General features: G+C 35.6%; 2 protein-coding genes across 3 annotated transcripts; one reads left to right on the plus strand and one right to left on the minus strand.

The window, feature by feature from the left end:
- Window positions 1-223: 223 nt before the first annotated feature.
- Window positions 224-6,864, minus strand: eIF4H1 (eukaryotic translation initiation factor 4H1). Its single transcript, XM_046613119.2, has 4 exons — window positions 6,731-6,864; window positions 5,349-5,764; window positions 2,725-2,976; window positions 224-1,066 (listed from the first exon to the last, which is right to left on the minus strand). The coding sequence occupies exons 1-4, from the start codon at window positions 6,760-6,762 to the stop codon at window positions 921-923; spliced, it is 846 nt and encodes a 281-aa protein (XP_046469075.1). The 5' UTR covers window positions 6,763-6,864; the 3' UTR covers window positions 224-920.
- Window positions 6,853-13,990, plus strand: Mybbp1A (MYB binding protein 1a). Of its 2 annotated transcripts, none has more exons than XM_046613058.2 (9): window positions 6,853-7,229; window positions 8,250-8,447; window positions 8,527-8,925; window positions 9,282-9,473; window positions 9,563-9,951; window positions 10,016-10,128; window positions 10,207-10,712; window positions 11,809-13,115; window positions 13,276-13,990. In XM_046613058.2, the coding sequence occupies exons 1-9, from the start codon at window positions 7,071-7,073 to the stop codon at window positions 13,733-13,735; spliced, it is 3,723 nt and encodes a 1,240-aa protein (XP_046469014.1). In that variant the 5' UTR covers window positions 6,853-7,070; the 3' UTR covers window positions 13,736-13,990. The 2 variants fall into 2 exon arrangements, with proteins under 2 accessions (XP_046469014.1, XP_068989545.1); XM_069133444.1 differs by lacking the exon at window positions 6,853-7,229 and adding an exon at window positions 7,393-7,520.
- Window positions 13,991-14,236: the final 246 nt, after the last annotated feature.

Genomic DNA, 14,236 nt, shown 5'->3' on the forward strand with positions numbered 1-14,236 from the left:
CTACGAGACAAACAACTACTTTATTCGTGAAATGGTATCATATACAAGCATAGTTTTACATAGTACTATTTATGTTTACATACTATTATTAGTTGATATTATTAGCATAGTTAATTATCAATTTCCATACAATTAGTGTTGCTTTTTCTTGCGTTTAGATGTAAAAATTCTTCAAACTATCCTCTTATAAAAAAGAGAGCCTCGGAGAGAATCTTGCATGCAATTTGTTTCATTTTTTCATTTTTTTTTTTTTTTTTTTATTTATTAACTTTTTATTACGAAACTAACTTAAAAATGATATTCATTAACAAAGGGATCTACATTTTTTCTTTTGCTTTATTGTTGTTGCATTCTATAATGAATTTTTGAACAGAGAACAAACAAAGGTAGTATAGTTAAATGCAACTTGTTATTATGCATCAGCTACTACTTTTTTTGTTGTGTTTATTTAGTAACGATAGCTCAGTGCAGTGGAACAAAAGAGGGACCTTTATTATACAGGTTCAGTTGCCTTTGTCTCACGAATTGATAGTTACTGGTTTTTATTAATTTGTACATACCCTCCAACCTGATATCAAAACATACACATCACATAAATATTGATATATAAACGTCATCTGCGATTGTATATAATATTAATATACTAATAGAAGATATTTCACATAATTTTGTTAGGAGAATTGTGTAAAATAATAATGTATACCAACAACAAATTATCAATGACCAGGTAATTAATTTTTCTTTATATATAAAAACCAAAACAATTCATTGGTTACAACAGGAGGATGTGGATTTGGGTAAAAGCAAGTTGCAAGTTCACTTCTTCCCGGTAGCCCGTAAGTTAAAAAGGAGGAATCATCATTATTATTATTATTATTATCATTATTATTTATTTATTTATGTATCGTGTACGTTGTAGTTTATTTCTCTTCTTCGTTCTCCAACTTTTCTTCACGAGGCTTCGCACCTCCATAGATCGAACTAGACTTGCTAGATTCTGCAATTGCGTTCACGGGGTCTGGAACTGATCTGGGTTTCAACATCAATCGTTTTCGTCCAGAGGTATCTGTTAAACATAGATTCAGAATTACGTTCAATATACACGATCTGATCACCTAATCATTTCTCGAAACAGTGTATTGTGTAATAAATGCTAAAAGTGGGTCATTTCCAACGAGTGTAAAATTTGCATTGTCAACCACAAATTAGTTATTTAGAAGTGTACACACGTCAAGGAAAGTCCGAGTGCGCGAAATATAGTATTTCAATTGAACGCATATGCCAACGATATTTTACCGAACTATTCGGAATTGGGAATGTTTTTTTCCAACACCTGCTTCGAAAGTTATATTTTCGGTGCCTGCGAGGCGTGCGTAAAGTGCCCCATTTCCAAACAGCGCGGTATAACGACGCTGGCGCATACGTACAACCGAAATTTTCTACATAAGTGTTGGACAAAGTAGCGCATGTTACACTTGCGGATGGGCGACACCTGACCCGTGCGATTGCAGCAGTCGCTTAACTTTGCGACTCACGCTGCCCGCTTCTCGCACATGCAACACGATATATAATTCTCCGTTCGATTGGCAAAATTTTAATGAACCGATCTTGCCATATGTTACGACTCAGCTTAATCGTAACTATTTTTATATAATGCTAAGTTTTACGCGTTATTTCATGCGTGTTTTCCGTACACAAAGTACCCGATTCTATCACGGTAGAGTGAGTCTGCAAATGCGCATGCGCTGAGTACAGAAACGACCACTTTTAACCCCTGGGAGTTAAATTGGTCTTTTCTATTATGCGCGCATGCGTTGTCGGAAGCAATTCTAACATTCCAGGACCCTAACTTCAATTTCGTGGTTCGTGGAAAAACGAGGAACATACGCTTGTTACCTAAAGAAACATGTGCAACAAGGAGGTAACGTATTTTCACCTCGCGCATTTGCAATATTCGTCTGCGGCTCACATTACAAACTTACGCTCGGCCCGAAAATACCGAGTTTGTCTCCTTGTTACACAATATACTATCAGAGAATACATAAAAATATACCTAAGAATTAAAAATACCCTTTCAAATCGTACCAAAGGATTCGGACATTCAATCAATATCAAGTAAAAAACTAAAAACTATAGTAGCGCATGGAAACGATTTTTGAAGCAATACTTTACAGAGACAATTTTCATACGATTATGGCAATGTCTAGGCAGCCGGAAACGGCAGGCGGCGACGTTAAACGGCAACGAAGTTGGCAGCCAGGAAATCTGACATCTTTTGTTATAATTACCTTGTGGTATATCCCACTCTAAAGCGAGGAAGTGATGCGGTTGCTAAAAGCTCTGGCACAGTGAACTGGCAAGCTTGGGTTAGAGATCCCAGACAAATCAAACATTTATTGTTTTTATTTCGCCGAACAAGTTCCACTTGGTCATACTCTTGGTACAGATTTGATAGATTATCATATTCTGTCGCTCTTCGAAACCAAAATACACATACAAGATAATAGCTAGGCTGCTGGTTTGTGACTGCCAATCGTACTGCCGCTCATGGCTGCGTAGCCACACCGTACAATCTTTGAGATTCACCTTGAGAATTTACAGTTAATCACGCGATACACGATTTGTTTAATGAAACAGGATAATACAATTATTTAGACAGTCAAATGGGAAATTTTACTTTAGAAAATTATTTAGCTCTGTTTTTTTCACGATTGAAAATTTTACCTGGTGGTGGCTCTTTGATGTCGTCATTGAAGGGTTTGCGATCTGAACCAGGACGAGGTCCAGCACCACGAAGTGCATCCCGACCACCATACGAGCCTGGCCGACTTCCTCCATTTCCGCCACGCGACCATTCTCGACCACCAGTGCCCGAGTCCTCATTAAAACTTCCATAATTACCCCTGTTTCCTCGCGGTTCAAATGCACCCCCTTGTCGCCCTCCACTACCACGGGGTCCTCTGTCGTTATAACCCCCTGTAAAATTAAATAAAGTTGAAGTTTCCGGCATAAAGAATGAATGTTCCGCAATATCTAAATAAAAAATTAGAACAGGGAAAAAACAATTTCAATCGTCTCCAGTCATGTTATTTGTGCTAACGATGATTAATACTAATAAACCAACATTCTTACTATGTCATAGAGACGAATGAGAGAAAATTTTAACACTACAAGTTCAGAAATCAACAATTTGAGTTTTTATATTTAGAACGTTCAAAATAATTAGACTCTGGTGTTCTTTCTTCGATTCTAATGTTTGTAAGCTTATTTTATTCAAGATAACGATATCCAGAGACTGACTCAAAAAAAAAACTTCGCGAAATTATTTCAAAAGTGGATTAAAATAGATTTATGTTGGTATGTTAATACAAAACTTTGTCAACAGTTACATTTGTGCGTTATAACCATGCTATAATATGAAATTTCTTGAATAAAGTTCAGACAATTTGTAAGAATCTGGTCAGTAAGTGAAGTGAACCAAAAACATTCGATTTGAAGTGAAAACAACAGTTTAAACAATTTGGACATTCAAATTACAAATTTTTAGTAGTAATACAATTTACTATTCTCAAATTGTCAATATTTTAGCTTGTATTATTCTAATTTGCTCAGAGTTATGTTTACTAATTAGTACGAATGTTGTTTTATTCGTGTTGACCATCATTGACACACATTACACTGCTGCGGATTTTTCAAACAGTTTTCTCAGTGTCAAGGTCCTTAGTCCTTAATATAACTGCGCATTTTTAGTGAAACAAAACCATTGTATTTCACAACTTCTATATTGTGTGAAATTCAGTGAACTGTCATAAAGCAAAACACATTCATATTGTGCAAAATTCATTTTTGTAATTCTAAAACTAAAACACAGTGATTATTCTTTGGATATTTCGTTGCATTATCGTTACCAACTTCAACCTTGTTCCATGGTCATATTTAACGTATCTTAAGTTTCAATTGATCGAGCTTGGCTAAAAACTCAAAATTTCACTTAATCTGAGTTCTAATAGTAAATGAATAGAGTTCAGCGTAACATCTGGCTTCAAATCTACCATTCTGTGCTTACAAATAACTCATCAAGTTTGTGTAGCTCATTATAATGTTATCATTAGTTTTTGATCATGCTTAATCGATCCAAACATATTAGGTACGTATCTGTATAATTAAGATCCCGCAGTCAATCTCTTGTATTCATTTGTATCATAATGAAAGTTGTATGGACTATTTGAATTAAAATGTTTCATATTGCATATTTCAGATGTTCATTCTCAAAAATTGCTAATTATAATTTGTATTGAGGTTCTATTACATCGAAAATTTTTTTCCTCATATTGTAAAAATACGTCTTTCAAATGAACAATAAATAAGCCATTAAAAAAAGTTCACCATTTTGCGACTTGAGAATGTGTTGAAGGAGTTAAGATTGTGAAATATGAAAAGTTTTGTTATAATTATTACAATTTGCAAAATTCCGTCACAATTCTAAAGTTACTAACTATTGATTTACCTTAAAAACTCATTGTTACATTAGGGTCACTAAATTCGGTCGAAATATATAAAAAAATTAAAGAAATTGAATATAGATATATAAATAAAATGTATAAATATTGTGATGTCTACAATAATCGCTGAGGTTCGGGCTAAGCCAGAATTTATCTTTATTAATGCTTATTCATGTCCTTTTGTAAATGAAGCTGAAGTTGGTAACGCTAGAGTAAGAAAATGTTGGAAGAAAAATCACTATTTTGTAACTTCAAAATATCTTGAAGTTGATAAAGACTTGAAGTTGTAACATATCACTAATTACTGCTGTATTTGAAAGTTTAGTGGATTTCAGACAATTCCAAAGTTGCGCAATAACGAATTCTGCTGAAAATGCGCTGTTACCGAGTCCAACCTCATTATTATAGTTCACTAATACGATGCAAATAGAACTTAATGAGATTGAAGTTAGTAAAGTTAATGTAATAATGACATTTCTACCAAAAATTGTTATCCCGCAACTTATGATTGTCTGCAAATCAGTGAACCACCATAAACTGAAACATATCTCATATTCGAAAACCTAGGCACCTTCCAAATTGTTCAATTCAACACTTCGATACATTAACGTTACTAACTTCAACTTGGTAATGAAACGTTGAAAAGAAAATCATTACTTTTGCCAATTTTAGAGTACCTTTGGAGTTTGATTTTCGAAATATGAGTTTGTTGATGGTATATAATAACAGTTCAACAAAATTCAGACCATACCAAGTTACGAGACAATTAGTTTTGCTGAAAATACATTGTTACAGTAACGTTGAGACCTTCATCGCCTCATTTACGCATATCCATATTTTTCCCACCAAAATCATCGCCTCCATAACTGCCGCCTCTGCCTCCGTCTCGACTCCGGAATCCGCCTCCACCGCCTCCACCTCCCCCACGTCCTCTCCGGTCAAATCCACCCCCTCTGTCATTCCGTTTCCCATCGGCGACGTCGATTTTGATGGTGTTACCCTCGACGATAACGTTACCGTTCAGTTCGAGCGCAGTTTCGAGGTCGCTAAGATCCTCGAACTCGACATAGCAGAACCCCTTAAACCTGTCTGTCTCGCGGTCCTTGACCAGGCGCACACTCTTCACGTTTTGTCTCTCAAAGATTTTGTCCACGTCTCCTTGAACGACGCGGTCTGGCAAATTGCCGACATAAGCTGTGTATGGAGGCTCTGTAGGCAACGGCTTTCTGCTGCCATGGTGCCCGCCTCCTCCCATGTAATCCCTGGTTTAGAATAAAAGCAATGTTAAACAAGCGGGATAAAATATGTCTAGCATTCAGTCTGAGGTTTTAAGGATTAATATATTTGAAAAGGTAGTTGACAAAAGGAAGAAACTGTTCAAAAAATCTCGAGTAGTATTATTCGCATTGACATTATTGAACACAAATGAAACGACATTGTTAATATGTATTAAAACTGAATCTGAGTAAATTCTAATACCGTTATCTACGATATCAACAATTTGAGAAAAGGTTTTATAACTAGATAGTTTAAAATTACTAAATTTAACCGGTTCTAACGTTTTTAGATTCATTTCGTTCGCTAGCCAAATCCGCGCAAAATGTTTGAAGAACGTTACAGAAATCTTACATTATAGTACGTATAACGCGCACTTGTAATTCATAACGAACGTCAATTGCATGGTATTTACACAAACCTATACCTATCCACACTGGAGGTAACTGTTTGCACAATTTTTTTCAGCTGATCTCTGGATATTTTTATGGTATTACAATATGATAAAATAAACAAACGAGTTTCAACACGTTTTGTAAAATTGTTGAAAGCTTAGCTCGTGTCATTCAAATGTGCTAACAATCAATTCTATTACATGGTATGGATGTCGTTTCATTCATGTTCACTACGATTTGTATAAGTAACATTGCTGGAGATTTTATAAACGGTTTTTCCTCTTTTCCCAACTTTCATTCAAACGGTAGGATCCATTCGTTGTCCTTGAGTTATGCTTAGGTTTCTGGAGTCGCGGCGATAAAACAGTGAGGACGATGAGACTCCCAGAAAGTTTTTCCATGGGGAGGGAAGGGGTTTGATTAACCTTAAATTAATCAACGGTAACACGAAGCGCCTGCGAGACTCTACAAGTTTGCTTATGCTTCGTAAAATAAATACGAAGAAATGCCGGGAAAAATAACTACTCTGCATGTTTTAATGATATTTAGTATACTCGCCTCGAATCTTCATAACCACCTCGTCCAGCCATGTTGGATGCGACGAAACAGTCCGGAAATACGTGAGTCAAATCCGGTTTGAAACGGTTTCGGTACCGTAATTGAAAACGGAACGTTCTTCCGCTGTGATTAACCTTTGAAACACAAGCGAGTTCAATTTTACATTTTATCTAAACACGCTCAGTTTGACGATTAATCCGTTCGTTTACTTAACCACGACGCGAAAAATTAAACAAAATACAAGTGGCCACACACAGCGCTACTCTCTAGTCAAGAAAACTATCCTCCCTCAAACAAACGACAAATAGAAAAAAAAACACATGGTAGAACAAACATAAAAATGGAGGACAACCACATGGCCGAGGATAATTTACCAACGATTAAACAAAAGGCCGGGCCTACGATTCTTGACTCTTTTGATAAACTCGCTGGGCCGAAGGAAAATCAAAGGATCGAAGGTGCCATCGTATTACTTAGACATTTACTTCAACGAGATTCGGTGAGCCGATTTATTAACAACATAACCTCAATCTTTTTCACAATTTCGTCTCATTCGCTGTGTTCTACACTTACATCTCTACTCATGAGATATAAATAATGCACAACTGAATGTTTGCTTTCGCTCATCGATTCGTTTCTTCTATTCTTGATACGTCCATTCATTTTTCAGCTTGCGTATGATTTTTACTGTTATTTCATGATTCGCTAACACATTGTATTTCCGAATTTCACTTTGTAATGATTTAGGAAATATTGAAACCGTTTCAAAATCGTGACTTCACTCAAATAGGTAAAAACATCGGTTTTAATCTAGACGATTTTGTGGATTTACCTTATTGTCAGGGCGCTTACCCTTCGACGACTTCATTTCAACCTTAGAATTTTCTAAAACACGTCAATATGGCTATTCATAATCAAGAGTAAGTCGATATGAGACTCGGACACATCAAGTGTTGACTTGTTTGCAATTTAAAAAAAAAAATTATTGTTCCAACGATCATTCGAGGTATTCTAAAGTCATGCAGCAGGGCTTAAATTGTCTATAGCTATATTTAAACATGCCTCGTCTGCGAATAGCCACAATGTGCAGATATGGTGAAACTAATTTTGTAATCGCAAACCATAAAAAGTAATTCTAATCTTGCAAAATTTGGATTTGTAATAAAAGCTTGGGTCTCTTCAGAACTCAAGGTTTATTGTATGGAAAAGCATTTTTACAAAACAAGATTATGCTGCATAAATGACGTTTTTAATAACTAAGAAATATCACTCACAAATAATAATGTCAATTCACAGTAAAGGTTAAAGAAAGGGGACAGAACTATACAATTCTAAAACTGTATTTTTAACACTAAAGCTGCTTCAAATTGTCACTGACTGGAATAATTGGCTATTCAATTTTTGATTGCCAGAAAAAATCCGAGGATAGCTGTGTTTTTTCTTTTCATGTGAATTGCAATTGTAAAAAATTATTTGACGTTACAAGCGATTGATCATTGTTATGATTATTACTTGGCAGGATGAAACGCATCACAAAGAATTGCAGTATGCACTGACCAGATTAGTGCGAGGAATGGGAACTTCCAGGGCGGATGCCAGGAGCGGTTTTTTCACCGCTTTAACTACTTTTCTCTCGATGAACTCTGAGAATGAAGTTGGCAGGATTCTCGAGCTTATCAATTCTAATCTGCACACTGTAGAAAGAAACTCTAAGAGCGTATGTAGTTTTTAAATAGTTAACTAGTCGTAATCATTTCTTGCAAATTGAATGACAAATTGACGACTCTATTTTTCAGGAACAAACTGATGTTTGGACAGGACAGATTCTCGTATGCGGAGCGCTTATACACTCTAAAATCTTGCTGACCGCCACATTGGAGAAGCAGCAACAAGTAATAGAACTGCTTTTAACTGCTGGTCAAAAGCGTAGTTATTTACCGTTCGCTTCCTACTCTTTTCTTATCGATTTAATCGAGCAATTAGAAGAAAAAGATTTCAAAACTATAGTCTGGCCAATACTAGAGAAGGAATTATCGAAACCTTGGAATGAACAAACACTTGACACCTTTCACGTGCTATTGGTAATTAGCAAAAGGTATCCAAGTATTATCCGTCGGACGTCCCTGAAACAATATCTCCACAGCAAAGAAATTATTGATAAAAATTCGATAACTCCGATATCAGCATTGTTGATGGTAAGTACATGTAAAAGAAAAGTTTCATCTATTGGTAATTTTCTGTTCTTCAAGCATACAAAATTGACTTATAATTGAAACTAGGGCTGTGCATTTGATCGATTTATCAGCCTTTCATATAATCGTTTTATCATCCTTTCCAGTCAATTATTTTTTCAATTAATCGATCAATCAGACTTTTTAATTTTTTTTTTTTTTTATTATTATTTTCGATTAATCGACTAATCATTCTTTTCATTAATTGTTTTTTTGATCGATGTATTAATTAATTAATTGAAAAAGCAATTAAATAAAATCTACATAAATTGCTCAGCCCGAATTAAAACGAAATGACTAATCAGGTTTTTTCTTTCTAGGAGATACCGATGCTTGTTTGTTTGCGAAATCCTGTATACAAATTATTTTGCGAGAGATTGACTTCAACCGAACATGTTTCAAATTTTTGGGATCTCATTGATCAGTACTTAGCCAAACCCACGAGAAATAAGATGCTTGTTGCTATTGAAATAGCTACATTTATAATCTTGAACATAAAAGATGCCACAGTGGTGAGATTGATTTTCATCAAAACTCTTCGTAACTGCAATAAATGAAGAACTTAAATTTTAATTTCAAGTTTTTTCGTAACTTGTTTCAGATACCCTCATTGATTACTCCGAATTTCCTTCAAAACGTGCTAAAAACAGTGGAAATTAATAGAAAAAAACCAAAGGACGAGGTAGTCGTCAAATTCCGAAAGTTACTCGAACTCTTGGTCCTCGCGATGAAACGCGACGATATTCAGTCCGAAACTCGAATTGCATTACTTGAAAAGCTGCTGTTATATCCTGGCGATCTATTAATTGAAAAGAAAACTAGTACCAAAGTAGTACAAATGTTGACAACGAACTTGAATTCCGAAGGTGTAAAAAAATTGTCTGAAATATACAAAGATATCACTGCGGCTTGCAAACCTAAGGAAAAGTCAGATTTTCCTGTGGCCTGGATTAACAAGGAAAGAATATATGCTGCTCAAATGATGACGAGGTAAATTTCTCGATTAAAGTGATAAAACAAAATATTTACGTGAATGACATTGATTTAATTGCAGGTTGATAGATCATTCCGCAATAAACGCAGAACATGAATGGAAATTAGAACAGTTGAAGTTTCTTTTCCAATTGGGACTCTGCCAAACACCGACAGTCGGCATGGAGCTTGCAGGTGCACATTGAAATCTGTAGTTTTATTTATGTATAAGTCATGAGATAATGTCTTTAACTTTTCATTTTTACGTTTCAGCATCATTGAAAGAAAGTTTCTATAGAGCTTTAGACCTGAAATTGGCTAAGCTGAACGATTTGAGAAGTATATTGAGCTCGTTGGTTCATTATATCGATTCTAAAGTTTTTTCAAAGAAAAAATTGGAGCTACGAACGCCTCTCACAGAAGCTGCGACAAATGTTTGGAAAGAAATGATGGCTATGATAAAGAAATTGGAAAATAATCCTGAAATCGAACAAGCTGTGCCTATTTTTCATACCATGGAACTGCACATGGGATTGCAATTATTTTCTGAACCAGAAATGGGAATTAATTCCATACAAGAGTTACATAGCTGCTTTGAAAGGATAGAACGCAAAACAAAAAAAAAATCAGAGGAAGAACCAGAATGGGTGGAAGTTGTCGTCGATCTTATGCTGTCGCTGCTTTCTAGGAGCAGTCATCTGCTGCGTTCAATAGTTGGATGTGTTTTCCCACATATATGTCCAATGCTTACGGCATCCTCAATTCATCAAATATTAGACGTAAGTTGGTTTTCTCATATTTTGTTTCCTCCTTTTTTACTAATACCTCTACTTTAAGACAGTATGTATGACTAAATGACTGAAAAGTGGGTGACTTGAAAATTTATATTTTGGCAAATAATTAATTCAATGAGGGTTTGTTTTATTCTAAACTATCAATCTTCTTGTATATGTTTTCTATTACTACACTCAATCAATAGGAAGCATATTATTGATGGTAACATCAACTATTTTGCTCGGTGACATGTTTTACGGTGCCCACAATGCTCAAAAACGAATCAACTAATTTACTGCAAATTTAGAAATAGTATTGTTTTGTTAAACATTTTTTTTCTGTTACATCACATAGTGGCCACCGTTTGACGTTCAAATTCAATTTTTCACCCAAAATTTATGATGAACTATCCAAGAATATTCTCTAAACATGAACTAAATCATTCAACGTGGTCTCAAGATGTTGTAGGCACAGCAAAATATATCACCGAGCAAAATGGTTGATGTTTTCATTTTCAATAAAATGGGTACTGCCATAAAATCTACTACAGCATTTAAAGCTATAATAATTGATAAATATTCTAAATATATGCCACCCAGGACTGATCCAGTCAGCCTTGGTGGTCTCTTCCAATTACAATTTGACCAAAAATACAGTCAAGTGCCTGTGCATGGATTTCCAAAGCTGTTGCACGAAACTTGTGATTTCATCTATAAGCACATGACATAATCTCGTCACTAATCACAAATCGATTTCAGTAGTCCTGCTACCTCTTCCGGACCTAGTTAGGTAACCTTTTGGTCTATAATTTCTTTACAAGTGTTTCTTCGTGATTGAAAGATCGCATAACGCATCTCGCGCGAAACTGAATTTAATATCTTTGCTTCGTACATTGCTTGGTATCAATTAATTCTAATAAATACAAATATAGCCGAAGCTCCGTCTACATACCTTTGAAATAAAATAAACCCCATTCGAATTGAATAATTGGTTGCCAAGATATAGATTCCCTAAATTCACCACCTTTTTCAACTGCCTATTTGCATAAACATATTCCCCTAGACCTGGACTTATTTACAATAAATAATATTTTTCAAACAGATACTTGATCCGAAAAATAACACGAACCCACTGTCTTTGAAAAAAGATGACGATTCTTCAAGTGATGAATCTAGCGAAGATGAGGACACTGTTGAGAATGGAGATGTGGAGGAAGAAGAGGATCAAGATAAAGAAAGCATTGAAACAGGTGAAGAAGAGAATAGTGATTCAGACTCAGAAAACTATTCTGACGAAGAAGAAGACGAAGATGATACAGTGAATGATAAATTACGAATGGCTGTGCAACAGGCATTGGGTAATGCAATGGCAGAAACCGACGACGAAGATATTGATGTTGATCAAATAAACGAAGAGGAAGGCCATCAGCTTGACAGCGCGTTGGCAAATGCTTTCAAACTTTTGCGAGAAAGTCGTCGAAACAAGAAAAAGAAGCAAGGAAAAAATGCCCAAGCCTTGACTCACTTCAGAGTCAGAGTTGTCGATCTATTGGAAATCTATTTAGACTCAAATCCATCGATGGCTCTCACTCTCAACATTCTCCTTCCACTGGTAGCTCTTCTAGAATTTTCAATCAAGGACCAACATCAGAAGCCACTGCAACACAGAGTCAGATCTTGCCTTAAACGGCTGTCCAATGTAAAAAAGTTTTCCAGTATAGACGACGTGACAAGTGATTTGTTAGCAGATATTCTGAGAGCCCTGATTGACAAGGGTTCAAGATCAGCTCCTGTATATCACGAGATGGGTGACAAGTTAACAGAATCCTGTACATTTTTAGTTAGATGTTCTCAGCAAATCAGCGCTAAGGATGATCAAATACAGAATATTTATACCGAAATTTTAAGAACTTTCTTCAAAAAACGGGACTGTGTTCTTCCCCCTATGCTGTTTAAATCCGTCTTAAATCTACAATGGATTGGAAATTGGCAGCTGGCTCCTTTGCTCGTTGAGTTTGCATTTGACAACGAAATCAGGCCGTTCAGACGCAATCAGGCTTTGGAATTATTAGACATATTTTATCATAATAATAGGCTGATTCAAACCGACAGGAGTCATGCGAAAATACGCAAGGTAATGGAAACAAATATCAGCCACAAAAGTGTTGAATTGCTGGAAGAACTTGGACAGAACAAAAATACTGAAGCCACACACCGTGTAAAACAGAAGTTTGTCTATCTACTATTTACCTTACTGCACACCATAAAGCACCAACATCAATCGAGCTTTTGTGATTGGGAAGCTGTCGGAACGACGATGGCTATCTACAGGTCTAAATCCTCATTAGCTAAGGACGCTAAAAGAGCTTACAATCGACTTGCCAATCAATTAGGCGTTGAAGTCAATACGTAAGTTTCAGAACGTTCTATGTTACAATTCACAAATTAATTCTTTTCAACAGTAATTCTAAAAGATTTTCTGCGCTCTAATAAATTAGGCTCACGGTCTTTATTTTATTCATTCGATTCATCACTATTAGCTATTATTACATGTATTTTCAATTTTCAGTGTACAAAACCAAAAGAAAGAGGAAAAAATAGAAAGTTGCGAACATGCAGAAAGTAATGGGCATAATGTCGAAACTGGATCAACAGATGATGACAAGTCTAGTGAAGATTCTAAGGAGAGAGATAAACAGACAAAGAAGCTGAACAAGAAGAAACAGAAGAATAAAAGCAAACAGAAAGATATACAGCAGCTAAAAAAAGTTACGCGTGAACTCCGAATGAAAGCTATGTCAGATGGATTCAGTTCAGTTGATTTTAGTGCAGTACCTGTACATTATATCAACGATGTAGACATGGAAATTACCGCGGATGGTGAATCGTCGCGAAACTGTGAAGTTCTGGCGATAAACATGTTACAAAATAGTACAGACTTACAATCTGGGAAAAGAGTTTCACCTAGGAAAAGGTCGGCTTCAGAATCGCAAAATATACCCTTCAAAACTAGTAAAAAAAAAAAATGACATCTCTGAATAGATAAAATAAATATTGATATTTTTTTATACAATTAAGAGTTACAGCACACGCATAAGTCTTGTGCTCAATTTAATTTATGACGCTGTGCGCGCTTAAGGTAATCATTTACGGGACTCATGAAGTACATCTTTGTCACATTGAACCTGTTGAAACGTTCAAGCGGAGTAATAATAATCGGCTAACATTTTTCCCGATGTTGTACATTTTTATGTATTGTTTAAAAATATACAGTGTAATTAAAATTGTAGTAGCATTCCTAATTTGACCTGTCGGCGTATTGGAGTTACAAAATTGTTTCTGGTTTGACTTCCAACGCAAAGATAATTCGTAACAGAACTTTTCAGCATTCCTTACTTACTCCGCATCCATCTCTTTCTCACCAGCTCAGCCGTATTCACAGATACGACAGGTACGAAAACTCCCATGGTGGTGGCAAGTCAGTTTCAGAAATGTCCCGCTAAAGTTGAAGCGCTGCAATCTAGAAGTAG

Source organism: Neodiprion pinetum, chromosome 2 (genome assembly GCF_021155775.2).
Source record: "Neodiprion pinetum isolate iyNeoPine1 chromosome 2, iyNeoPine1.2, whole genome shotgun sequence".
In the NCBI taxonomy this organism is placed as follows: Eukaryota; Metazoa; Arthropoda; class Insecta; order Hymenoptera; family Diprionidae; genus Neodiprion; species Neodiprion pinetum.

Bases quoted from the DNA above. Each gene is read 5' to 3' on its own strand.
- eIF4H1 (XM_046613119.2), bottom strand. From the start codon at position 6,762: ATGGCTGGACGAGGTGGTTATGAAGATTCGAG. The intron at 2,977-5,348 runs GTGGGAAAAATA...TTAATTTTACAG, and splicing joins TTATGGAGGCGATGATTTTG to GGGGTTATAACGACAGAGGA. The intron at 1,067-2,724 runs GTAAAATTTTCA...TATGTTTAACAG, and splicing joins CATCAAAGAGCCACCACCAG to ATACCTCTGGACGAAAACGA.
- Mybbp1A (XM_046613058.2), top strand. From the start codon at position 7,071: ATGGAGGACAACCACATGGCCGAGGATAATTTACCAACGATTAAACAA. The intron at 8,448-8,526 runs GTATGTAGTTTT...TCTATTTTTCAG, and splicing joins TAGAAAGAAACTCTAAGAGC to GAACAAACTGATGTTTGGAC. The intron at 9,474-9,562 runs GTGAGATTGATT...AACTTGTTTCAG, and splicing joins ACATAAAAGATGCCACAGTG to ATACCCTCATTGATTACTCC.